The sequence below is a fragment of the Poecilia reticulata genome, linkage group LG14 (genome assembly GCF_000633615.1).
Source record: "Poecilia reticulata strain Guanapo linkage group LG14, Guppy_female_1.0+MT, whole genome shotgun sequence".
Classification (NCBI taxonomy): domain Eukaryota; kingdom Metazoa; phylum Chordata; class Actinopteri; order Cyprinodontiformes; family Poeciliidae; genus Poecilia; species Poecilia reticulata.
This window is the reverse complement of record NC_024344.1, coordinates 24869330-24894035: the sequence shown is the minus strand read 5'-3', so window position 1 is coordinate 24894035 and position 24706 is coordinate 24869330. Positions and strand designations below refer to the sequence as shown.

General features: G+C 38.8%; 2 protein-coding genes across 4 annotated transcripts in view; one reads left to right on the top strand and one right to left on the bottom strand.

Annotated features, from left to right (window-relative positions):
- htr3b (5-hydroxytryptamine (serotonin) receptor 3B) overlaps positions 1 to 2224 on the bottom strand; it is a 10546-nt gene extending 8322 nt beyond the window's left edge. The window contains exons 1-4 of the mRNA XM_008428568.2: positions 2057 to 2224; positions 1349 to 1512; positions 565 to 609; positions 365 to 474 (exon numbers count right to left, since the gene is read on the bottom strand). Coding sequence (XP_008426790.1) covers positions 365 to 474; positions 565 to 609; positions 1349 to 1512; positions 2057 to 2108 — 371 coding nt within the window. The 5' untranslated portion in view covers positions 2109 to 2224. The remainder of the gene's footprint in view (positions 1 to 364; positions 475 to 564; positions 610 to 1348; positions 1513 to 2056) is intronic.
- A 1019-nt stretch (positions 2225 to 3243) lies between these two features.
- On the top strand, positions 3244 to 23162 carry usp28 (ubiquitin specific peptidase 28). 3 transcript variants are annotated; one of them, XM_008428567.2, is made up of 26 exons: positions 3244 to 3444; positions 5132 to 5206; positions 5629 to 5749; positions 6316 to 6403; positions 7294 to 7456; positions 9926 to 10012; positions 10357 to 10494; positions 10966 to 11036; positions 11858 to 11934; positions 12013 to 12161; positions 12258 to 12385; positions 12608 to 12703; positions 13055 to 13234; positions 13525 to 13733; positions 13848 to 13918; positions 14569 to 14797; positions 15371 to 15703; positions 16292 to 16416; positions 16698 to 16967; positions 17669 to 17764; positions 18483 to 18661; positions 19187 to 19265; positions 19758 to 19837; positions 20183 to 20306; positions 21378 to 21576; positions 22091 to 23162. In XM_008428567.2, the coding sequence occupies exons 1-26, from the start codon at positions 3400 to 3402 to the stop codon at positions 22264 to 22266; spliced, it is 3588 nt and encodes a 1195-aa protein (XP_008426789.1). In that variant the 5' UTR covers positions 3244 to 3399; the 3' UTR covers positions 22267 to 23162. The 3 variants fall into 3 exon arrangements, with proteins under 3 accessions (XP_008426789.1, XP_008426787.1, XP_008426788.1); XM_008428565.2 differs by having other exon boundaries at positions 15368 to 15703; XM_008428566.2 differs by having other exon boundaries at positions 3245 to 3444; positions 15368 to 15703; positions 16295 to 16416.
- The last annotated feature ends 1544 nt before the right edge of the window (positions 23163 to 24706 follow it).

Here is a 24706-nt window from a genome sequence, read left to right as displayed (position 1 = left end):
CATTTAAAATATATTTGAAGTATATAAAATATATATTTTTAATATAATTCTGAGACAGAATTATTACACAAAATATAACAATAAAGCTCTGAAATATGATATTTAAAAAGTATACTTTAAGTACACTCTAAGTACACTTGAAGTTATTCCAAAAAAGTACGTATAGTATACTAAAATATACCATTAGTTGTAATTTAATACTATTTAAATACTACTAAAGTATACTAAGCACAAAATTAGTTGTTCCAAAATAGTACAGTTTAAGTACATCAATAAAAGTATACTAAAGTATGTTCAAATTTAATATACTAAAGTATACTTTTTTTTTCATCCGGGCAGAGATGCACAAGAATATTCCTCTTACAATTCAGTGACGATGATGTCAGGCACCCAGATGGCGTCAGAAGAGAGAGAGAGCTCAGTGATGCCGTCAAAGTCCTCCGGGTTCCAAACGAGGAACTCATCCCTCCAGATCTGGAAACAGCAGATTTCTGTTAAAGCCTGGCAAAACATTTACTTTTCTAAAGCTAACAATGAGAAACAGACGGTTAAGAGAACATCTACCTGTCTGTACCAAATGCTTGTAGTAATGCTCTGGGTCTTTCCATCCTAGAAAACAAACAAACAAAAAAAACACTCAGTGGTTGTCGTTATAGATTATAAATTAAGTTAGAGGTTGACGGGATAAAAAAAATTAATTAACAACTGAATCACTATGACTGTTGTGAAATGTTTAGATTTAAACATTTCATGTCACTTTTACTGAAGTTGTGAAAATGTGTCCAAGAGTTGCTTTCTACAAAAAAAAAAACATTCTATAACTTAGGGTTATGATTTCTGAGCTTCAAGGTTACTGCAGCAAAACATCAAAACTAGTGTAAGAGAATCAACAGACTGCTTTGTGAAACTTACATGAAGATTTAGAGGAATCTATTATGCTATGAAATTTACAGGCTATTTTTTTATTTATAGGTATACCTTTTCAGGCATTTTTGGTGATTTTGGTCCCTCCAGTTAACAGGTTAACCGTATGTTGTTTTTGGTGAACGTTTTGGTTACTTTAACAGAATATCCAGTGTAACAGAAATCTACAGATTAGTTTCTGAACCTTAATGGTTACCTGCTGTTTACTCAAAAGATTACTTTTGAATAATCAGAAGTTACTTTTGGTTTCTAGTTAAATCAGTCTACTAGAAAGTAAAGTTAATGGCTACTTGCTGGTTACTCAAAAGGTTACCGTCACTGAACTTAGAGGTCATTTTGCAGTACACAAAGGATATTTGTCAAAAACCTGCAGGCCACAATAATTGATAGAGCAGCATTAGCTAAACCCGTTGAAGTGACATACCACATCGAGGACAGACTGCAGTATGAGGTCTATGTAGACTGTAGTAGAACTGGTCCAGTTGTGGACGGGTCGAACTCCACAGTCATATTTCCTCAGCAGGGTTCTGGTCAGCTGGTTCAGAGTGGATCTCTTTGGCTTCTCTGGCACACATTCAGCCAGATTAACTATTAAACAAAAATATATACCAATAGCTATAATAAATATGCATCTGTTATAATGGTACATGTGGTTAGTTACTTTGAATGGTCCCATTTTGAAAAAGCCTTCATAGGAGAAAGATGTCTTGGCCATTACTCATGTTCAGAATTACAACTGAGATATTGTTGCAAACTTCATTCATGCTAAAAAAAAAAAACCCTCCAATCTACAATAGAGTGCTAAAACTTTAACTGCATTAGAAGGTAAAACGTCTTGCTTCTGTAGGCAAATTAAAATGAAGTGGTTGGTAATATTTTCTTGGTTGTGCTTTTTGCTTATTTAACTGCAATGAAAAACCACAGCAGTTCAAAATAAATAATTTTGAACTTTTGAACAAGTCATAAATATTTATATTTATGACTTGAAGCACCATCTAACTGATTAAAATTACAACATGAAGAAAATGTTCTTTAACTTACATTTCTGTGTAGAAACTAAGCATCTAAAACCTAACCAATAAGTACTAATTTCTACAGCCTCATACCTACAAATAGTAAAATACAGTCTTACCTGATAAAAAGAATATGATCCAAACCAGAATCATCATGCCAGAACCAGCCATCCAAAAGTTCACTTTGTCAACGGCAGAAATATCCACAAAAACATTCAGCTGTATGTGAACTGAGTGGCGTTCAGGAACAATATGCGGTGTTGTGCAGACATTTTGGTTTGGTATTGATTTCCCACAGCGCTGGTAAGATGATATGAATGATAGTGAAGCGTGCAGAAGAGGAAAAAAAAACAGGTTCTGCTGGTTCAGTACCATAGAAACTAATAGGGTCATTTAGGAAGGTGCTTGTCCAGATGTTCTTTTTAACAATAACAAAGGAGGAGTTGAACAAGAGTGCTAGGAAATACTGTTATTCACATATCTTCACACAGAACAGTCCAAGTCAAACTGTTCAACTAATTAGTCACGTTTTAGCAATTTACCAAGGTGCAGGGTTCTTTGGACCTTCCACAATGGTTCCTAACAATTTGGTTAAAAAATACAAAGGAACCAGCTAAATAAATATAGGTATAATAACAAGTGCAGGTTTGACTTTTTTTACCTGCAATGTTTGCATAGCAGGGAAAAAAAGTCAAACCATTATTAGGTTGGAATGTGCTTCTTTGGTATTTCACGTTACTTTCTATCCCAAAGAAAAAGCTATCTATCTTCTTTTTGCAAAACGTTGTTTATTTTAAAACCTAGACACAGAGATAGAGTGGAGGTTATTTAAAATTACAACAAATTTCCTAAAGTAGATATTTAAAGTTATGTGACATTATTTTTCTGTTTTGTTGTTGTTGTTGTTGTTTTTGTCTGACCTGAGATCAAAATGGCTCTTCGGGTTATAATGGTGACTATTTCATGGCACTGTCACTGGACGATTTTAATTGAATTTCAGGATTTTGTTTTTTGTTTGTTTTGTTGTTTTTCTCTCCCATTCCGATCTAAGAACATTTATATTGCATTGTTATTTTCTGTGTCTACATCGGCCTATTTTTTTCCTCTTTTACTCATTAAACTTGTCTGATAGAGGATTCAACATCTTTATGTGTAACAACGAAGCAGGAACAGGAAAACATCCTTTCATATTAAGAGAACCCGATACGTTAACGGGCCGCGCTGCCTCTCTCTGGCCTCCAGAACCTAAGCAAGTTGCTGCTTATAGGGTTACTGGGTTGTCAGTGCGCGTGTCCTTCCTCGCGCGCCTTCTAAAGAAAGCGCACCGCAGCTGGCTGCTCGCTCTCGGCGCGTGACAGATGGAGTCGATTTGAACGAGGGAGAGAGTCTGTCGCGAGCACTTTTTGGAGGGGAAAAGACGTGAATAAATCCAGATTTGTATTATTATTATTTTTAATCTGCAATGAGAGCTGAACAAAGTGAAAATGGAGAAAACTCAACGAACTCGGTGAGAAAATGATGGAGACTTTGATTAACGCCTACTAACGTCAACACATCTAACTCCACTCAGCTTTTATGCAACAAATGTAACTTTCTTTTTTGTTTAATTTACTAAACCAATATTAAAAATAAAATGTTCTCATCTTGCATATGTTAAACATGTATGCCTATAGGCACTTAGGTTATATTTTTGATCAAATCCTTTCTAATTGTAGATGCCATCAGTTCAACGTGTGTACTGCTGATATCTGGTGGCTTTTCCCCATCATTAAATTACCGTCATTGCTGTAATAAACAGATCATTTCATTGTAGTCATTGCTGCTCAGTGCATGAAGCAGTCTGTTTGTGTGGTGTATGTATGCAGCCTTTGGATAGTTTAACATGTGTTGCTTAAGGTGTGGTTAAAATAAACAAAAGGTTCACTTGCATTACTCCTGTTTGGTTGTTGGTGGTGTTTGTCTGGGAGGATAAAAGAGGCACCATGGTGCCCGGTGGCGTGGTGAGCAGAATGATAAACAGAAGCTTGTGCTATCCATGTCAGTACCCTAAAATAGAGGCAAACCAAGTGGGTCTCAGATTGCCCCCTGGGCTCCATATAAGTCTGGTCAGCCTGGTCCTGGCTTCCTCTCTGTGTTAGAGAGAGAGAGCGATACAATGACATGAGCACCTGCTGCCGGGACAGCCAGCTTTATTTAGCGTCTCTCACTGTGCAGAATTAGGTGATTTATTTTTAAATTGAGTGCTTCTCTTAGGTTCTTATTATGGTTTGTGTTTGCAAAGGTTTGGAGATGACTGGAAGCCAGACTCAAAACTTTAAGAACAAAATAAAAAGGTGTGAAATACTGAATTTATCAGCACTGTGATAACTCAGTTTGTTCTGTGCAGTGCTGCAGTTGGTAGCAATGATGCCTTGATTTGAATCCTGGTTTTGTCTGTCTGCATGAAGGTTTCATGGGTTCTTTGTTCTTTTCCATGTGTAACAAAGGTCATTATGGCCAAAATTCTTCAGTTATTCTTCCATCGGACAATAAGACTGTTTGCAAACTGTGGTCTGGGTTTCTATGTAGCTTCAGGATTAATGGCTTCTTCCCCTCTGAGTGGCCTTTCAGCCTATGCATCTTTATCTGCGCCTCCATTTAACTAAGATATTGTGAATTAACCTACCAAAAGCTCATAAATCTGTTTGGACTTTCCAAAATAGTTTAAAGGCATATTTATTAGAAGATTAATTTGAAGAAAATGATTAAAGAAAAAAAAACATCAGACCTAAAACCAAAAACGGTCTGAGTAAAAGTGTAATAATGAGGGGGAAAAGGAAAAACATGATTGTGTATTTTAAGACAGTGGATGTAAATATTTGGTTTCAACTTCCTTTCTCTTCCCAGTTGTATTTTATTAAGTCGTAAAAATTGTTTTTAGACTTTTTGAGGGACTTTTTTCTTGACTTCAACTACTTTTTTCACTCTAGTATGTGACAAAGGAATTTTTTTTTAGCTGCTTAAATCTGATCCTTAAATCCTTCAGGCAACCTCAAAACGCAAGCGATGATATTGCGTCAACATGTAAACAAATATAATATCTAATTTCTTTATTTACTATTCAAATACTGTGTGAGACGTGGTTTGTGATCAGGTCCACTGATTCCTGTGCTCTAGTGGAAAAAGAAAAAACTCAAGTTGTTTTCTGTGAACAGCTCAAAATGCTGATGGAGCAGCTGAAGGAGATCACTGGCATCCAGGATCAGCAGGTTCTCTACAAAGCCCTGAAGGTAATACACACACGCACACGCACGCACCCCCACCCCCACACGCACACACACACACGCACACACACACACACACACACGCACACACACGCACACACTCAGCAGCAGTTAGAAGGGGGCTTCCTGGGTTTTGTCTAGTTCAAACTCCAGATCTGATCAGTGTATACATCCAAAGGATTCAGGCTTCTTTAGTAGGACTCTATCAGCATCTATTCTTAACTTGATCATTTCCCCCCTCAATCTACAAAAGTCTTCCTGATTTGAGAACATCTCACAACCTTCTTTAGGTTGCAAAATATGGACCTCTTGGATCTGCAGTATGTTGGAAATTTATTTGCAGAATGTTGAAACAAGCAGAAACTGGGTTTGTCTTGCCTTACTGGAGTCTTTTTCTGGGAAGGTTTTCTCTGTGCTCTTCCCTTCAGGCCAGCCAGGGGGACGTCGGACATGCTGTGGGACTACTGACCACCCAGACTGTGGAGGTTCAGGACTCTGCAGAGCCACAGGAGTCCGGCACGTCTGCAGAGCCCTGGGACAAACAGAGAGGTGCACTGCGGCAATATCTGACTGGAAAGCATTTAGATGTACCATTGTGCATGTTTTAATTTATAACAGCATAGGAAGGCAGAATGAGGGATGATGGTGAAACACTATAAGAAATGTATCAACTTAAAAAAAGACTGAAAGCTATAAGCGTGATATTTATAAAGTTACTTCTTATTTTTGTGAAGTGAAGAATTGACTCTGATTTCAAACAGAGATGAAGAACACAACATTTATAAACTCATAAATTGCAAACTGCTCAGAAATGCCACACTCTTCAAATGTCATGTATTATTTTTCTTTAGCTTTAAATTATGTATTGTTTTGTGTTCAATTGTCATGTAAAATCTTAAAAGACATTTAATTTTGTGAGACAATGTGAAAAAGAGGCATGAATGTGAGGCGCCATATTTCAACCAGTTTTGTAGGTAATAGTGTAAAAACAGATTCCTTAATAAGATACATTTAAGTAAATGGTTGTAAAATTTGTTTTTAAAACTAAACAAACATGAAACAGTTATAAATCCACATGTTGGTTTTAATTTTCCTGACGTTTCTTGGTTTTTTAGGACTTCCTAAAGATGAACTGCAGACGGCCATTGAACTCAGCCTGCAGGAATCCCACAATGCAGAGCAAGAAGAGCGTGAGTTCAACAGGTAGGACAAGACAGATGTAGATTCCCCTGTTTTCAAGTTTAAATACAGCTGAGATAATGTCCACTGTGACATGATGCAGCTGCTACAAAGAATTATACAATAATAAAAAGCACTAGGCAGCAAATACCAAGAGAAAAATATTTGTAAGCTGTATTTGTATAATTAGTACTGCCTGTAGACAAATGTCTGGACTGTCCAAATAGGAATATTTAATCATCTTTTTTACAGTTCTTTATTAAAAGAGCCTGACTAAAACTACCTGGGTGTCAGACAACATCTGGGTCTCATTATGTGTCTCTGCTCATTTCCAAACCCAAATGAGCAACTTCATGTTCAAAAAGAAGCCCAAAAAAACGCAACCGGGGACTTTAGAAAAAAAAACAAGCCCAAAGTCACTTATATTCATTGGACTTGACAGAAACTCAAAATAGTTCCTGATTGTCCAGCAACAAAATGTGCATCCCTCCATTGTTAACGTTTCTGTCGCTGCTGATACTGTGGTATGGAAACTGTGGTCGCTCCTCAAGACGCGTAAGAAATACAATGACATTACAAAATAAAATAGTAACGAACAGTGATTTGGATAAGTAACTTTAATCTGATTGCTGGATTTGAAATAGAAACACGTTTGATTACTTGTTACTGAAAAAAGTGGTCCGATGTCAGTAATGCATTACGAAGGTTACTGACATCAATTGTCACAATACATAGTACTCTAATTTCCCAGTCTTATATATCTATGTTTATTGAAAATTTTGGCAGGATCTTTTCTCCATAGCTATGATCTAATGATGTGACACAACCTCTTCTCTGTTTAAGGTATTTTAGAGCCTGTATTTAATATAGCTGTCAGTCTGGTGTTTTCATAAAGAGAATTTGATGTCCAACAGAGCTCTGGAAGCCAGCGCTGAAGAAAATGCAGCGCGAATGAAGAGGAAGAGATGTGAAGCGCAGAGTGAGATGTGCAGCCCTGCAGACTGGATCCGTCAGGATGATTGGCCCGTCGGCATCCGCAACGTAGGAAACACCTGCTGGTTCAGTGCTGTCATCCAGGTGAGAATAAACACCTCACGTTATGTTTGAATCATTTCTGTAAACCAGAAGCTTGTAGTGTGCAGAATCTCCCACTTGGCGTCTGTAGTCCATGTGGCAAAGCTCTGCACAACTATTCAACTTAACGGCTCAGCTTTGCAGAAATTCTGTACAAAAAAATAATAATAAAAAATACAATATACAATTTTATTTCATTTATTTATTTTCATTTAAAAACTGAAAGTAATTTACTCCCCATTCACTCTAATAGGTTCAAACTACTTTCCACAATGAGTTCAACAAAGTATTGCACATAAAAAGTAAAATAAACAATCAAAACAAAAAGCATAAATACCACAGCCTCAGAAATATCTGGTAAAAATGTATAAAAAGCCTTTAATAAAATAATTTTATTGCAGAGGCATGAACCAATCTTATAATTTCATTTTAAAGGTGGAAAAATGCTTCTACTTCCTTTAAAATACACGCACCTAAGGTATTTTATTGTTTATGCTTTTATTAAGTTGACATGTGTATCTAGGGATATTTTCTTTGTAAAATAAACATTTAGCTAGCTAATTAAATATTTAGTTTGAAACTGATATCTATAAATTCTTTTATAAGATAAGTTGCTTTAATGGGAATACAGATGTTTACCATTGCACCGACTCACCAGCAGGAGTTTATACTTTGCAAGGTCCAGCTTTTATTTCGATAGTCCACTTCCAGTAGTGGAATATTTAGTGAATATTTAGCTTTGAGCTAAATATTTAGCTTGCTTACTAACTAAATGCTAACTGCTTGCTTGCTAAATGTGTTTAGTTTGAAACTGACATTTTTATGTGAAAAATATAGGTTTTAAATTTTAAAAATTAAACCTCCATTTCTTTCCTCTTATGAGAGGCTAAATAACCAAAATTATTCCTGTTCATTTTTGATTGTCACTTTTCTGAATGGAAGCACAACACACACCAGCACCATCGTATATTTGTTAGCGGGGAGCAGAATACATATAGATACAGTTGTTCAAATATTGAAACAAGCTTTTACATTTCTGTTTCTGCTTCTTGCCAAATTTACGAGTCTCCCAGATCCTTCAATTTATCACTGCTGTTTAGCAAGGTCCAATGTGACTCCAAAGCCGTGTTGACGACGTGACTACAAGGGGATGTTGCTCAAATTTCCTCCTCATCATTATTTCCTGCTAATGAGGTTAAAAATCGACCTGAAAAACAAACCGGAGAGAGGAGGGGGGCAGCCTTCAGCTAAATCAGAGCAAACAGTTTTTATCTCAGCTGCTAATTGTGTTATAAGTCCATTCCAGACTGAAGCCACGCAGGCCTATCAGGTGGCTCGACAGAAACCAGAACCCTCTCTGAGGTACGCAGCTTCTGCGGTTAATTGAGCGTGGAGCGATGCGAGGACATCCACAGCAGACAGAGACAGGAGAAGGGGATTGTTTGTATCTGTTCAACTGAGATATGCTTCTGTCTCCATTTAAACGTCAGGCGGTATTATCTGAGGAAGTGTTGTAGGAATACTAATGCTCTTCTTTTTTCTGAGTTAACACTGTTTCCTCTGGTTCAGATCGAAGCTGAGTGACTGCGGGATTCAATGGGCGGCTCATAAATTACAGTAAAACTGAGATAAACCATAACTGAATTTCCCTCTCTAATGGGAACGCTTAGAAGCATTCTCCACTCAAAGGGTTATCATGGTATCGACCGCAGGTATCCTGTAACAAACAAGTAAAACTCTTTGACATTTGTCACAAAACATAATCAGCAATGAAGTAAAAACGTCCTATGTTAACAAAGTCATATTTTACAAAAGTGTATCCATATCTGGCACAAACTTTAAGGTCGATTTAGGGTGCATTCACACATGTCCTGTATAATCCCCTTTAATCCAACTCCAGTCAATTTGCCTAGAAAGTCCAGTTGGGGAGGCATGAATGCGTAGTCAAACTCAAAAAAGCGAACTCTAGTCTATCTACAAACCTCGGTCTCAGTTCAAACTTTGGTACAGTTTGAATGCATACTGAACGGGATGTGGCTTTTGGCATTCCTGCAGCCTACAGCCAGGGCATTCTGGGTAAATATAACCAAAACAAGCACAAGAGTCTGGGGGGAAATGACTCATGGTCTTTTGAAAAATACAAAAGCGAAATCCTACAACCGCTAAAATCTGATGCCACTCCATTTTTTTGTTTTTTACATTTTGTGAGAAAGAAAGTTGTGCTCAGTGTCTTCTTCAGAGGTTTTCATATTGTGGCCTTCAGTTGTTCTTGGTGCAGCGCCACCACAGGCGAGGAGGAGAACAGATTTTTTAAATTGGTTTGGTTTGTTTGACACAGTGCAGTGAGAAAGCGACCCGCAGCAGCTGAAAATGAAACAAATGTTGCAATTTTAGTCCCCAATTAAACCTAATCTACCAGACTGTCAGGAGTGAAAACATTGTTAAATTGCTTGTTCTGTCATCTTGTTGCAGTCACTCTTCCACTTACCTGTGTTCAGGAGGCTGGTTCTCAACTACCATCTGTCAGAACGAATTCTGGAGAAGTGTAAGAGTCATGCTGTGAGTAGTTAGCTTTCTGCTACATATTTCCTTCCTGCAGACAAAATGTGACTGGCCATGGCAAAACCAGGAACACGTTTCCCTGAGGGCATCTTGAGTTATTTAAGATTCTGAAAGTGTAGATTCTAACCTTTCTTTCATTCAGGAAAAGAAACTTTATTTTCCCAGAAATTGGTAATTGTTATCTTTTTTCCCAGCTTTTGCTCTGGCCACTTGTTCCTAGATTTCCTGTGGTGTGTCACAACAGTTTTTTTTGTATATAAATTGTCCTTAAAAATGACCTAAATTTCAAAAAATTGTGACGGTTTTTAAGCTGATGTTTGACCGAGACTTTCTGACGACAGGACAAGAGGAACATTGCTTTCATGCAGGAGCTGCGGTGCCTGTTTGCCCTCATGGTGGGATCCACTCGCAGGTTTGTGGATCCCTCTGCTGCGGTGGAGTTGCTACGCGACGCCTTTCGGACCAGTGAGGCTCAGCAGGTACAAAACACAGCTCTTTCCAGCTCTTTCCTAGAAATAGGATACCTGGAGAATCCAACCCACTTGTTGATGAACAAGTGTTTCATAGCTCAGTCACACTGGGCAGAGACTGTCCAACAACACCTCATTATCAGCTGCAGACCAGTTTAGCTTCCCTGAAATATGGACCCATTGCTGCCAGGAATTTATGAATGTGCAGCTCTGACATGTAAACAGTCTCACATTGTCAGATTGAGAAATAAATGTCAAAATCAGATGCAAATTTTAAAATTAAGTTCACCTCTGAGTGCTGCTTGAATGGAAAAATAAAGGGCCCAGAGTGGTCTAGTCAAAGTCTACACTCATGACGTACCTTTACACAGGTTGTTTGTGCTGTGGAATCCTCCACTGTGGTTGAATTAAAGCGGATGGCTGGATGGATGGATGTTTAGTTGTTACAGACAGTTAAATGTCTTCGTCTGCTACTTTCAGGATGTCAGCGAATTTTCCCACAAACTACTCGACTGGTTAGAAGATGCCTTTCAACTGGCTGCCAACGGAAAGTAAGTCATTTGTTAAAGCTGTCAGCAGCTGCTTTTCAATTACAAACGTGCACAAAGCTTTGTCAAGATTGTGTTAATGATGACAAAACACAATTTTGCAATCACTGTGTTTCCATTAAATAAGAAATGCAGCTATAATCTCAGGTGAATAAATTGATTTATAAAATAAGTCATTAAAAATTATGGATGTGATGGATGTAAACATGTAATTCAGCCATGGCACTATGCTCATCATCTATCAGTCATCAGAGGAGACGTCTTAATCAGGCTTAGGGGGACAAGCTCCGCCGACTTGAGAGCTGCTATGTATGCGGCATTTTGGGGAAATTGTAGTTAACACTTTTAAATTAGAGCTACGGTCACCTGCACATTCTCCAAGGAGGTTGCTTCTGTGTACAAACTAGTGTGACTTCTGTCATTCAAAGAGTTTTCACTGAAGTTCTGCAAAAATACACCAACGTTTAGGGAAAAGTTTTTATCAAAAAAATTAAAAACTTTTTTCAAAAGTGGCATATTTTCATTAATCAAATTTATTTTGGCAATTCCAGTTTGGAAGCTGAACTAGTAAAGCAACTCACTCTGAAAGTATGGAGGAATTCAAAGGTATTCATAATTATATTCCTCAACAAAAGAAGATCAATACAGGCAGAACTGAGGAGGTGAAATCTCATTGTCTGAGAAAGACTTTGTGCAAAAAATTTAATTAACATGTTTCATGTAACACAAAGAGCTATCCTAATGGCCTTAAAAGGAAGCAAAATAGGTCACATTTAACTTTTTATGAATCAACGTGTAAATATAACATCCATCTTTACGTTCAGGAACGCAGAAGACAAGCAGCAAAACCCAATGGTTCAGCTTTTCTACGGCACCTTTGTAACGGAGAGGCGACATGAAGGTGAGTGCTTTACGACTCTTCATCCTGCCGTCACCCACAGGGGTTCTGTCTCAGTCCAATCTGTGTGGTTCGGTTCAGGCAAGACGCTGTACAACATTGAGCAGTTTGGTCAGTACCCTCTGCAAGTCAACGGCTTCAACAACCTGGACGAATGCCTGGAAGGGGCGATGGTTGAGAAGGAGATCGAGTCGCTGCACTCGGACCACGCCCTCACGTCTGGCCGAGAGGTGAGCGGCTCGAAATAAGTCAAAATATTAAATACTGAATATTCCGAAAGTTTATGTTTTTCTGCTAAGGATCTCTGTGTCTTTTCTAACTTTCAGAGGTGGTTTAAAAAACTACCGCCGGTCCTGACCTTTGAACTTTCTAGATTCGAATTCAACACTCAGCTCGGGCGTCCCGAGAAGATACACAAAAAATTAGAGTTTCCACAAATTGTTTACATGGACAGGTAATACAAAAATCAGATTATAACTAATGAAAACTTTCAGAAATATCTTAATCTGTGCCTCACTAAATTTGAATTTTAATAATTCAATCCAAAAGGGAAAATAATAAACAAACCATATATTACTCTCTGTAAAATGCATGTATAAGTTGAAGAAATTAGATAGAACAACTTATTTATGATATTTTTATTAACTGAGATACACATGCATGTTTTATTTCACAGATATCTTCACAAAAACATAGAACGGACCAATGAGAGGAGAGGGGAAGTGAAGAAGCTCAAGGAGCAACTTGCCGCACTTCAACAGAAACTTGAGTGGTAAGAAACTGAGGAGTTCAATAAAAACATCTATTATTATTATTATTATTATTATTATGGTCCAAAAGAATCCAATAAAGACTAAAGGAGCAGAAAACAAAGGCTAGGTTCACACAGCAGCCGAATGCAACCCAAATCTGATTTGAATTATAGAACTGAACATCAAGATCTGCTGAATGAAGACAGCCAAAGAAATAAACTTAGTATTTGTTAACAATGATTAGAACGGGAAACAAGAAGCATTAAAAGGAGAATAAAAAAGTAAGAACTGAAAACTAAGCAACCTTCAAGCAGAGAAACTAAACATCTGAACAAAGTCTTTACCTAAATGTGTTTTGTTTCTGGTCTAAGTTATAAAAACTACGGCTCTGGACCGATGAAGTACCCTCTGGCCGACATGCTCCAGTTCGTTCTGGAGTTTGCCACCACCAAACCCACCAGCGTTTCCCCGGCTGAAGACCCGAGGCTCACCACGTCTTCCCCTCCTCCTGTGAGCCACCCGCTGTCCGACGCCATCGCCAAAGACAGCAGGTTCCTTTGATATTTGACATATTTTGATGATTATGATTATGGCACTTGACACAATGTGATGTTTGTTACTGGTTTTTCAGTGGGTTGTTGTATGATGTTTTTATGACTTTTTATATTTGTGTTTTTATGATGTAAAGCACTTTAAACTGTCTTGTTGCTGAAATGTTCTGTACAAACATATTTAACCAACATAAAAAGATATGGTGAGCTGGATTTGACCCCTGGGCTTTGAGTTTGACACGTGAATGAGTATAGACTAGCATTTTTGCTTAAATTCTTGTTTCCATCAGTGAACCTGGAGATAAAGACTCATCGGACAGCCTGGTTTCCAGTGTTTCCAACTGCCAGCAGACGCCCATTTACAAGCCTTTCACCCAGTGCAAACACCCGTCTGACTGCCCGCCCCACCCGGCGCCTCACAGCGCCACAGAAGAAGAGCTGCACTTCGTGAAGACCTGCCTGCGGCGCTGGAGGACTGAAGTAGAGCACGACATAAACGGTACGCCAATGACACAGAGTGTTCATGAAGAAATTGTTTTTAAATTTCTTTATCAGAGGGAGAGTTTTGTAAATTTGGTTTCTGTCATGGCTTCGTGTTGTTTCTGTGTTCCAGAGCTAAAGACCAGCATAGACAAACTCACTCAGACGCTCGAAGCCATGTACTCAGACAACAGTCTCTGCCAGGTGACACTTCTTTTCACTTAATTTTCTGCATGGGTACAAAAAGACACCTCACTGGTTTCCAGAAGTATTCACACCTCTTGAACTATTTTACTTTACAACCTCAAATTTTTGTGTAGCAGATTTTTGGGTTTTCAATGGAAATCCCAACTGAACACCTCATCCTTACAGTAAAGCATGGTGGTGGCAGCACCAGCATGTGGGGTTGTCTGTTTTGGATGGATAGAGTTGATGGATGGAGCTAAATGCCATAAATATACAACCAAAGCTACAGTCCACTGAAATAAGAGAACGGAGCTTCAACTTTAAAAAATTTAATTAATTTGTTACATTTAATGGAATTAACATTGTCAAACTTTTTACATTTGTTTAACATAACACCTTAGTGAACTTAATACATTTGCATAGATAAACTTGATTTGATGTAACAAACTAACTCAATTCTTTTTATTTTGGATCACCTGTTTTCTTTTTTTAGTGTGGGATGAATTAGATAAAAGCATATTTTTGTGTCAGAATAATATGTGTGTGTAATATGTACACTGGAATAGACTATTTGAAATGCAGTATTTGTTCATCTTTATGAAGGAAATGACAAACTGTATGCCAGGCTAATTAAAAAAAAAAGTAAAATAAAATGGTCCTTTCAACAGGTGCCATACAGACTGCATGCAGTGCTTGTTCATGAAGGTCAGGCCTCAGCAGGTCATTACTGGGCGTACATCTACGACCACGCCAACCAGCGCTGGATGAAGTACAACGACATCAGCATCACCGAGTCTTCATGGGAGGAGTTAGAGCGAGACTCATTTGGGGGGATGACCAACGCCAGCGCGTACTGCCTGATGTACATCGATGACCGGCTCCCCCAGCTGATCACAGGTACAACAACTCTCAGCCGTAGCAACACTCATCAGTTCTCCATTGATTTATATCACGAAGTTTTTACAAATCCAGCCTTTAATTTTGAACATAAGAGAAGTGGACATTCTCTTGGAGTCTTAAATTAACAGAAATAATTAGGGGGTTTTAGTCCGTCATAGTTGCTACATATTTAGTTTAAAGCAAAATATTTAGTTTGCTAAATAAATATTTAGATTGAAGTTGAATATTTAGCTTGCTAAATAAATGCTCAATTTGAAACTAAATATTTAGTTTGCTAGCTAAATATTTTTGTATGAAGCTAAATATTAGGCTTGCTAACTAAATGTTGAGTTTAAAGCTAAATATTTAGCTATCTAATTACATATTTATTTTGAAACTGACATTTATAAATTATTAAATAACATGAAAAAAATGACTTTAAAATTGGAACCCTCATTTTTCTTTTCTCTTAAGACTAAATAAAAAATTATTCTTTTTTTTTTGTAACTTTACAAATGGCCCCCATAAAATATGAAACATGCTGTGCTTGTTGAGTGAACCCTCTGTCTAACCACACGTTCCACCCAGAAGACACAGATGACGAGACAGGCCAGGTGCTGCATGGCATGGACTCCCTGCCGGCCGCGCTCAGACGCTACGCTCAAGAAGATAACCGCTGGTTCCAGCAGGAGCTCAGCGAGTGGGAGGAGCAGTTCTGCCAGACCGCCACTCCGCAGGAAGAGTCTGCGACCCCGGCGGAGCCTCCCAGCGCCAGTATGGAGAACACAGAGCTAACACCTGTGGAACCAGCACCACAGTCTGGACCTTCCGCTGAAGAGGTGGAGCAAGGAGCGGCTTCAGAGGCCCGGTCCGGCTCAGAAGAGGAGAAGACTGCAGATTGCGAACCCAGAGAGACGCCTGAAGGTGTGTTACACTAACTGGAATAAGAAAAGCAACTATGAGTTTTTGTAAAGACCCATTTTGCCTTCAACAATGCAACGATTCACCTTTTTCCTCTTCCAGTACAGATATCTGATAGCCGATACCGATCCAACACAGAAAGACAGCCGAGTTGACTTAGGATCTTTTTAAACAGACATAAATGTACTGAATTACAAATGTATTCGATAACTCTGCACCAGTAAAGCACACTTAAATACACCTATGTCTTCATAAGCTCGATCAAACATGCAAAAACATTACAACTTTAATTTGTGCAGTAAGCACAATTAGGAGCATCCCAGCAAATGTAAAATAAATAATGAAGAAACTGACAAAAATAAACAGCAACAAACCATCTTTCAAATTATTCAGAAAATGCAATTAGCAATTCTAAATATAATGCAAAATAAATAGTAAAGCATGAAGTCACTGAAAGCACAAAGCATAGAATTAGACTGAATAGATCTGCCCTTCCAGCACATTGTCACCGACACCCAATTTCATCTAACATCTAATAAAAAACTTTGCTAATACATGCACTGAATGAAGGCCTCTGTCTGTTTTACTCAGCAGCAGAGGAGTCTGAGATCGTGCCCCCATCTGCAAGTCCTGGCTGCCAAGCAGATCCCACCGACACTCCCACAGCCAGCGACACCCTGGAACCAAGCCCGGACCCAGCAGGGCTGCAGAGTCAGGTGGGAAAGTCCCAACCCCCTCAGATTCCCCCCGGGTGTACGGTCCCACTGCTAGTATACCTGCGGACAGGGTGGTTCCTAGGTTTGTGGGGGCCCTAAGCCCTAAGAAATGCTGGTTTGGGGTCCCTAGTTTATTAAACTACAATGAAGAAATAATTAACCTTTTAGAAACTTGCCCTGCAGCGCTATGAGATATTCAACAGTGTAAAGACTTTAAAAAGTATTAAATCATGTCACAAAAGTCCAAAAAACTCTAATATTATTCCTGGTGTCTTTGTCAGACCTCTGGCTCGGATGCAGAGCTCTGTAATCAGGCTGAAGCGCTTGTGCATGGGGAGATGTTGGGACCAAACACAGAGGCTAACGATGAACCAGGAGCTTCTGGGGAGGCTCCCGGACCCGGAGCAGATCCGGGAAACGAGGAGCAGCAGCAGGAGCAGCAGGAGGCTCCAGCCAGGCAGAGGCAGGCAGTGAACGAGGTGTCGGAGGTGGAGATCCCCAACGTGGGCCGCATCATGGTGAGGGCCGATGCTGACGGATACAACGAAGAGGTGAGGAAGTTACAATGTGGAATAAGATTTTAATCAGGGCAACTCCATGTTAATTTAAACAGTATATGTGGGCCTGATAACCTCTTTCATTCATAATTCAAATGGCTCATTTCTGATAGAACGATTGTTGAGTTTGTGCTTTTGCACAAGATGTGCAAGTTTGAATTAGTGAGCAATAAATGACATGCACAGTTGGTAGAGGCAGCATGAAGGTCCTGGGTTCGTTCCCTGTCAGGTGTCTTTCTGCATGGAGTTTGCATTTCTCCCTGTGCATGGTGGGTTCTCTCCGAGTACTCCAGCTTCCTCTCACAGTCCAAAAACATGACTATAAGGTTGATTGGTCTGTATAAATTCTCATTAGAAGTGTGTGTGCATGGTCCTGTCTGTCTCTGTGTTGCCCTGCGATGGACTGGTGACCTGTCCAGGCTGACCCTGCCTCTCGCCTGTTGACAGCCAGAGATAGGCACCAGCACACTTCCCGACCCCGATGTGATAAGGGTGTAAGAAAATGGAGGGATGGATGGAAATTACATGCAAGCCTTTAGATTTGAATAAAGATCTTAGTTTATGGAGAATTGCTGCTGACTTTCTGAAGTAAGAATGTTATCTCTCTTTTTTTACAGGACTGTTTTCATTAAACATCGTTAGAGGTGGTACCTAGTTTGTTAAGCATTTGCGATGGTCTCATTTTCATTTCGCAGATGATGCTTACCCCAGCCATGCAGGGTGTCATCCTGGCCATAGCCAAGGCAAGACAAACGTTTGACAAAGAAGGCCCTGAGGCTGGCCTCATCAAGGTAAGATATTCAAATGTTTAACGTCTTTCTCCATCATACTCGAATTTGGATAAGAAACAAAACATGCATTCCCACAGGACTTTTTTTTGTTTGTTTTTAAATAAGTAATTTTCGAAATATCAATGGAAAAGTTCATGCAGTAAAACCTGCATTAAATTCTTCAAACACTTCTGTTCTATTAATAATGATCAAGGTTTAGGGTTTCAAATTGTGCATAAAAATGCAGAGAATTCTTAAACCTGCAGCATGCCGAGTCCCTGCATCACCAGCTGTGTTTCCATAAGCCATAGAATTGCACAAATTGAAATTATAAAAATAAATTTTCTTAATAGAAATAAAAGAAAAAAACTTAGTTTTTCAATAAGAAGTTTTTGCTCTAGAATGAGGTGGCTTTTCAGCCGTATCAAGATAGATGTACCAGGATAGAGCGGCTATGCATATGTAGCTACCCGCTCCCAAGTATAATGGGCTTCTCGCTCCAATGACTGAATAAGACACCAATGTCTCCTCTGATATATTTCATAACTGTTTACATCTGTTGCTGCCATTATTTTTAATAACTTATTGAGTGAAAAAGCTTATTTATGTGTGATTTTAATTTAATTTCTTAAACACAACAATTATGAAATGCTTTATTTTTTTTTTACATTAGACAAAGATTTGCACTCAAAGGCAGCTAGAGACATGTTGAAACTCATATTTCTCCGTGGTGTTCCAGGCCTTCCATGAGGAGTATTCCCGGCTGTATGAGCTCTCCCAGGAGGAGATCACGCCACAGGAGGACGCCCGTCTGCAGCACGCTCTGGTTTACTTCTTTCAGAACAAGGCGCCCAAGCGTGTCATCGAAAGGACACTGCTGGAGCAGTTTACAGACCGCAACCTCAGCTTTGACGAAAGGTGTGCAAACAGAATCAGCTCTTCTTTCAGGGTTATAATAGTTCTGCATTTTTCATTATACTTTAGTTTTAATTCATTGTAACTTTTTGTTTGTCTACTTCAGTTAGTTTTAGTTATTTTTTACAGTGTTTGCTAGTTTTTATTTGTTACAGTTACTTAATTACAGTTTTCGTTTATTTCAGTAAACACAAAAGGGTTTTCTCAATTTCAATTTTCGTAATTTTGTTAGTTTTAATAATAGCTTTTCTGGTGGGCTTGATCAGAATTTAGAAATCTCTGTAATAAAAAAAAACACACAACTAAAACTGTAATAAAGGGAAAACCTCTCTTTAAATGAAGAGAAATGTTTTTTTGGACACCAAATATTTGATTAGAAAGATTTTTCTAACGTGCAAGCGCTCTATAGATGATAACAGCCGTACGTCGTTCATCTGCTGCCATCTAGTGTCCAAAGCAGAGACCTACTAGTTGTGAGTCTATTTCACCTGTACCATTAAACTCCAGCTGTCCTTCCTGTGCATGCAGGGCCATCAGCATAATGAGGGAAGCCCGAGCCAAACTTCGCCTCATTAAGCCAGAAGACATGGACATGGAGGAATACATGGTACTGTCGGGTTTATCCAACCCAGTTTGACATTGTTTGTCCTGCACGTCTCTTGTTTCTTTTGTTAGTTACTACAAATTAATTAATCATTTGTCTCCTCCAGCTTGTTGATTTCAGGATTTCAGGATTCTTATAATGACTACAGCAGCTAGTTAAAACTGAGTACAAACTCAATTTTAACCTTTTTTTTAATGTGCAATAGTCAAAACTATTGAGAATGTTTTTGTCTCGCATAAAAAGAGGGTTTCTTTTAACCACAGGATGCATGAGGCTTTGCGTCTTTCAATAGACTTCTCCTTTTGTGTTTTACTGCTGAACCTTCAGCAGTAAAACTGCTCCAAAATGCATCAAAACAAACAAATTACATTTATACACCAAGCAAAACCATGGCTACCCAATGCATCTCCCTACTGTTTGTTAACGCTACAAAAGAAGATGAAGATTAAACAGGCACTGGTTAATGTGTGTGTCTGTGCGTGGGTTTTCTTGCAGCAGTGGCATGACGACTACAGGGACTTCAGGACTGTGTTTGTCTACTTGCTAACTGGACTGGAGCACTATCAGCATGGAAAGTAAGGCAGAATTATCCTCTATTTCTATACAGCGATTTGTAAAAGTATCTTCCCCCTGAAACCGTTTATTAGTAGAAAACTAATGCTGTGAGTGGAGGGAAACAAACGCTGCACATCATCCTGAACACATCAACCACACAGTGACAGGAAGTGCGGGAGGAACTCATTAAATCATAAAAGCTTGAAATATTAAAAAAACAACTTTCTGAGATGACTGGCAAAAAATATTTCACTTTTATGCAATACTCTTAATTTTTGAGACATTCTAGTATATGTTGTACTACACAGTTAAAGAGCGGCTGTGGTTTTTGGTGCTTATTTGGTTTCTTTCTGACTGTGTCACAGGATGCGAGAGGCTTTGAACTATTTGGCTCATGCGTATGAGACCAACGCTGCTCTGCTGGGAAAGGGAGAGAAACGTGGTGTGAACAAAGCTCTTATTGCAGTTTACAGAAGAAAGTGCCTCACGGTGAGTAAAGCAACAGCTCCAACCAAAGCTGTTTCAGTTGTCAGCCTAAAACAGCCACTTGATTAAATATTTTTTTCTCTAAGAGGTCTTGGCTTGCATTAGGGGAAACTTTGAGGGTAATCAAAATCATCGCTGGGACCTGTCACTTTTATTTGACATATTCTGGCGTTCAGCCAGCTGCTGAAGTAGATTTTTCTAGGGCAGAACTTTAGACATGAGCGACTGGTGGGATAATATTTCCTTATTTAGACTTTCTCTGCAGCAGCACTGAGGCGGGGTTGGTTTTTCACATATGCAAATACACATATTTGTGATTTATACACCATTTATGGATTCACATTTAAAGTAGATGTTTAATTTTTGATGGATTCGGACCATGAAGCTGAAGTTATTTTTGTTGGTACAAACTTTACCTTGAAGTTTATCATGGACCCAATTTGAGTTCATTTGTTTATTGACGTTTCTTTGATCAGAGAAAACAGACATGTTTTCAATTAACCATCTGTTGGCGAATATGTTCCTTTATTGCATAAAAGTACAAAAAAAATACACTGTTTTAGCTAGTTTATCATCGTGCTTTGAAAATCATGGCAGCCCTTGTAATGGAGGAATTTTATGAGCTTTCTGATAAGTTCTTTAAAGAAACTTCACAATTAGCAGACAGTCTAGAAGTTGAAGAGTTGATTGTAAACTAGTGGAGTTCAGCAGGTTAGTGTAAGCCCCTCCCACAGCCCAGTCCCTTGACTTTAATGGGTGAGTTTAACAGAATTATTTCATTTTAACAGAATTATTCCTGCTTCTGTAGAAGCAGGAATAAATACAAAATAAATTAATATCTATTTAATTAATTATCTGCATTGATGATTATAAGTTGCATTTTAATGATTTAATTTTGCCCCTTTTGACCCTCCATACAGCATAGGATCTGAACACAGGCTCCAACACAAAGCTTGTTCTTCAACCTCCACATTGACTTCATCTAAAATATTTCATAAGAATAAAACTATACTTGTGTAAATATTAAAGTGGAGACCTTGATCCAAGTATTTTCTGTGCTTATCCACCAATCAGGCGCTGAACGACAGCGCGTCCCGGCTGTTCTGCAGCGGCGAGGAGGGCAAAGTGGAGGAGGGTCTCTCCATCATGGACGAAGCCGTCATTCCCTGCCTTCACCTGATGAGCCGGGACTCGGCTTTGTCCCAGGAGGACCGGGACGCTATGGAGAACATCCGCAGCCACTGGTGCTGCTGCCTGGGTCAGGACATGGATGGTGAGTTATTAACAATAACATGAGAAGATAATGAAAAATGTAACTATTGTAATTATTTGTTTATTTGTTTCTGTAAGGATTCACATTAGTATCATCACAAATATTACAATAAAATCATACTTTTACAAATATTACAAAGAAGACATAATAAAATTCCTTAAGTCAAAACAAAATTCAAATCAACCACTTCAACAATTATAATATTTTTGCAAACATTACAAAAGAACATCAAAAAATGCCTTAAAACACACAAACAAAATTAAAACACACAATGACAGCCATTTCAAAAATAAATTAAAAACAAACAATAATTTTGATCTCGAGCATAAATTTGCTTATTTCATCTATTCTCTATTTTTTTAAAGTTCTTTTTAAAATGTATACAATCAGGACTAAATTTAATAACAGAATAGAACTTGTCCCAGTAAGAAATTGCTCTATGTAATCAATCATTCAAAACCAAAAACTACCATCTGAAGGGCTCATTTCTGCTGGGTTTTTCTGTTTTCTGCAGATTCGCTGCAGGTAAAGTTGGGCGAGTTGCTGCCGCGGGTTCTGGACGGTTCCAGTGGGACGGTGGTGTTGAAAGATCCGCCAAAAGTTCACGTCAACCAGGCCCACGACTTGTGCAGCCGCCTGGCCGCTGTGATGGAGTCCATTCACAACACCACAGTAGTAACTGTCCAGTAAAATCCTGAAGGAAACCCATAAAAACCTCTGGGAGTCGAACATCTGCAGCAGCAGCAGCAGCATGGTGGGCAGAGCGCTCTGTGCTGATAGGACAGTAGGGTTCACACCAGCATGTAGTATCTAATGGCTGCTGGTTTGGAGTTGCACAAGTAGAAAATTTGATGTGATGTATACAGCAATCACTCGTTGTGATTAGATAGATAATGCACAAATACAAGCTCATCAAGAACAGGAAAGAACTGAACGAGAAGTGTCTGAGGAGAATGATTTAATCCTTCCTGTTTGCTTTCTCCCTTCTCACCTAACAAATACTAACAGTCCTTCAGAGTCATTAGAGCTTTTGCAAGCAAAGCAAAAGATTGCCAAAAAATGCAGATGTTTAGTGACCAATATCAGACAATATCTACACATTTTACATTTAAATCTGTTGTAAATATACAAAACTGATTCCTGGTGTAAAGAGTAAAAGAAACGACAACGTCTTTAAACCGAAGGGTTTCACTTTTCAGGACATAATAATAATGATTTGAGGTTCTAAAGGGATTTAAATCTAACCCCAGATTCAGTATTTATGAAACAAAATGTAAATGTAGCAGCCAGGTGCTGCCAATCACGTTCACCTGACTAACTGCTCAACTTTATAAAAATATGACATTATCACTATCACCCTCCAATGGGGTGTGCAGTAGAAGCAGAGCCTCAAGAATCTGCAAACCAAAAGGGGAAAGGTCTGACAATTAGAGAAACAGAACATAGGAATAAACTAAGAAACTAAACACAAAGGAATGAACTAATACAGCAAGACCTATGAGATAAGACAATATTATGTAAGAGTAACTCTTTTTTAGCTTTACATTGTGTTATAAAGTTATACCCTCATTAAAAACATATCTGGAGTGCTGCCTTCATTCTTTCATGCATGTATGACAATTACCGTATTTTCCACACTATAAGGCGCACCTAAAAACCTTCAATTTCCTCAAAAGCCGACAGTGCACCTTATAATCCGGTGCGCCTTATATATGGATTAATATTGAGCCACAACAGGTCTCGCAACTACGGTAAGCAGCCGCCGACTTCATTTTCACCCGTAGAAGAAGAAGCGCGCGGTGCATGGTGGGATAGTTGTCAGAACGTTGGTTTGTAATCTATTAATAAAGTTTGACTGACCTATCTAGCTACCGACCGTCTAGAATCAGGTCGTCTGCAGGTCATTTAGCACCACGTTCTCCACCAACATGCTGTGCGCGAACGGAGAAGGGTGACCATCGTCCGGCCACGCCCCTGCCCAGTCGCGGAAGGCTCTCCTCACCGACCAGAGTCGGACTGTTTTGTTGACATTCTTTATGTCAACAAAGTTGCTTTAGACATTCATCCTTTAGTGTAGCTCCATCTAGTGGATGCATAACGTAACTCCAGCCTCTACTGTAGCGTCTATTCTATGCGCCTTATAATGCGGTGCGCCTTATTTATGAAAAAAGTTTTAAAATAGGCCATTCATTGAAGGTGCGCCTTATAATCCCGTGCGCCTTATAGTGCGGAAAATACAGTACTTTAATCTCCATGGCAACCATTCAGCTGTGCAAAATGCCTGGTGGGATTTAGCCCCGCCTACAAAGCACAGCTCCTCCTCGAAGGTGCAGTTTCCAAGCTTTCAAGCATCTGCCTCTCCCTGTCACTCCCTCACTCAGCTCCTTAAGACTAGCCAGCAGCAATTACCTGGTGAAACTGTGCATCTGCTGAGCTCATTACAAGCTTCTTCTCAGAGCAATACTGGGAAAAACGTTGTTAAAGGGTTATCAGAGGAGCGATGTTGTGATGACTTCCTGAAGACGGAGTGTCAGAAAGAGCAGGGGTTTTCACAAAGAGGCATTCAAGGCGTTAAATTACAAATTAAAACAATCAAAGGTAACATATTACTTGATTATGCTATAAATTGACACTCTGTGCCTGGAAGACACATAATACTCTCCCTTTAACTGAAATAGGCTAAAACCTAAAGAGCATAAAAACAATGAATTTATCAAAACACAAAAGGATTGTATCACTTTCTCCACTTTCCTTCTATGCCTGCCACCTGTCTCTTCTGATTAGTGATCTTCCTTCGGAGCAGTTTATTGGTAGATCTGATATTAAGTTCTATATGGTCTCTTCTGGTAGTTGCTGTGGATAGAAGTGTCTGCTAAATGCACCAACACAGAAAGATAAACTCTTATTAGCATCCTGAAATATTCATAAATCAGATATGTTTCACTGGTTGATTGTATTGTTTACTGTATACAATAATATTTAGACTCAGTTCTGCAGGACACAGTTTAAATTTGAATAATTGTGTTGCTTAGTCAGCTCCCTGCACAGTGATGCTCATTAGGTTTAAAAAACACTACATTTGTTCTGCGCAGCAAAGAAATATGGTTTGTTGGCCTTTTTTAAATACATC

Excerpts from the sequence above, each read along its gene's own strand:
- usp28 (XM_008428565.2), top strand. The coding sequence starts at position 3,400 with ATGAGAGCTGAACAAAGTGAAAATGGAGAAAACTCAACGAACTCG. Across the intron at positions 11,037-11,857 it reads CAACTGGCTGCCAACGGAAA|GAACGCAGAAGACAAGCAGC; the intron begins GTAAGTCATTTG and ends CTTTACGTTCAG. Across the intron at positions 14,798-15,367 it reads GCTCCCCCAGCTGATCACAG|AAGACACAGATGACGAGACA; the intron begins GTACAACAACTC and ends CGTTCCACCCAG.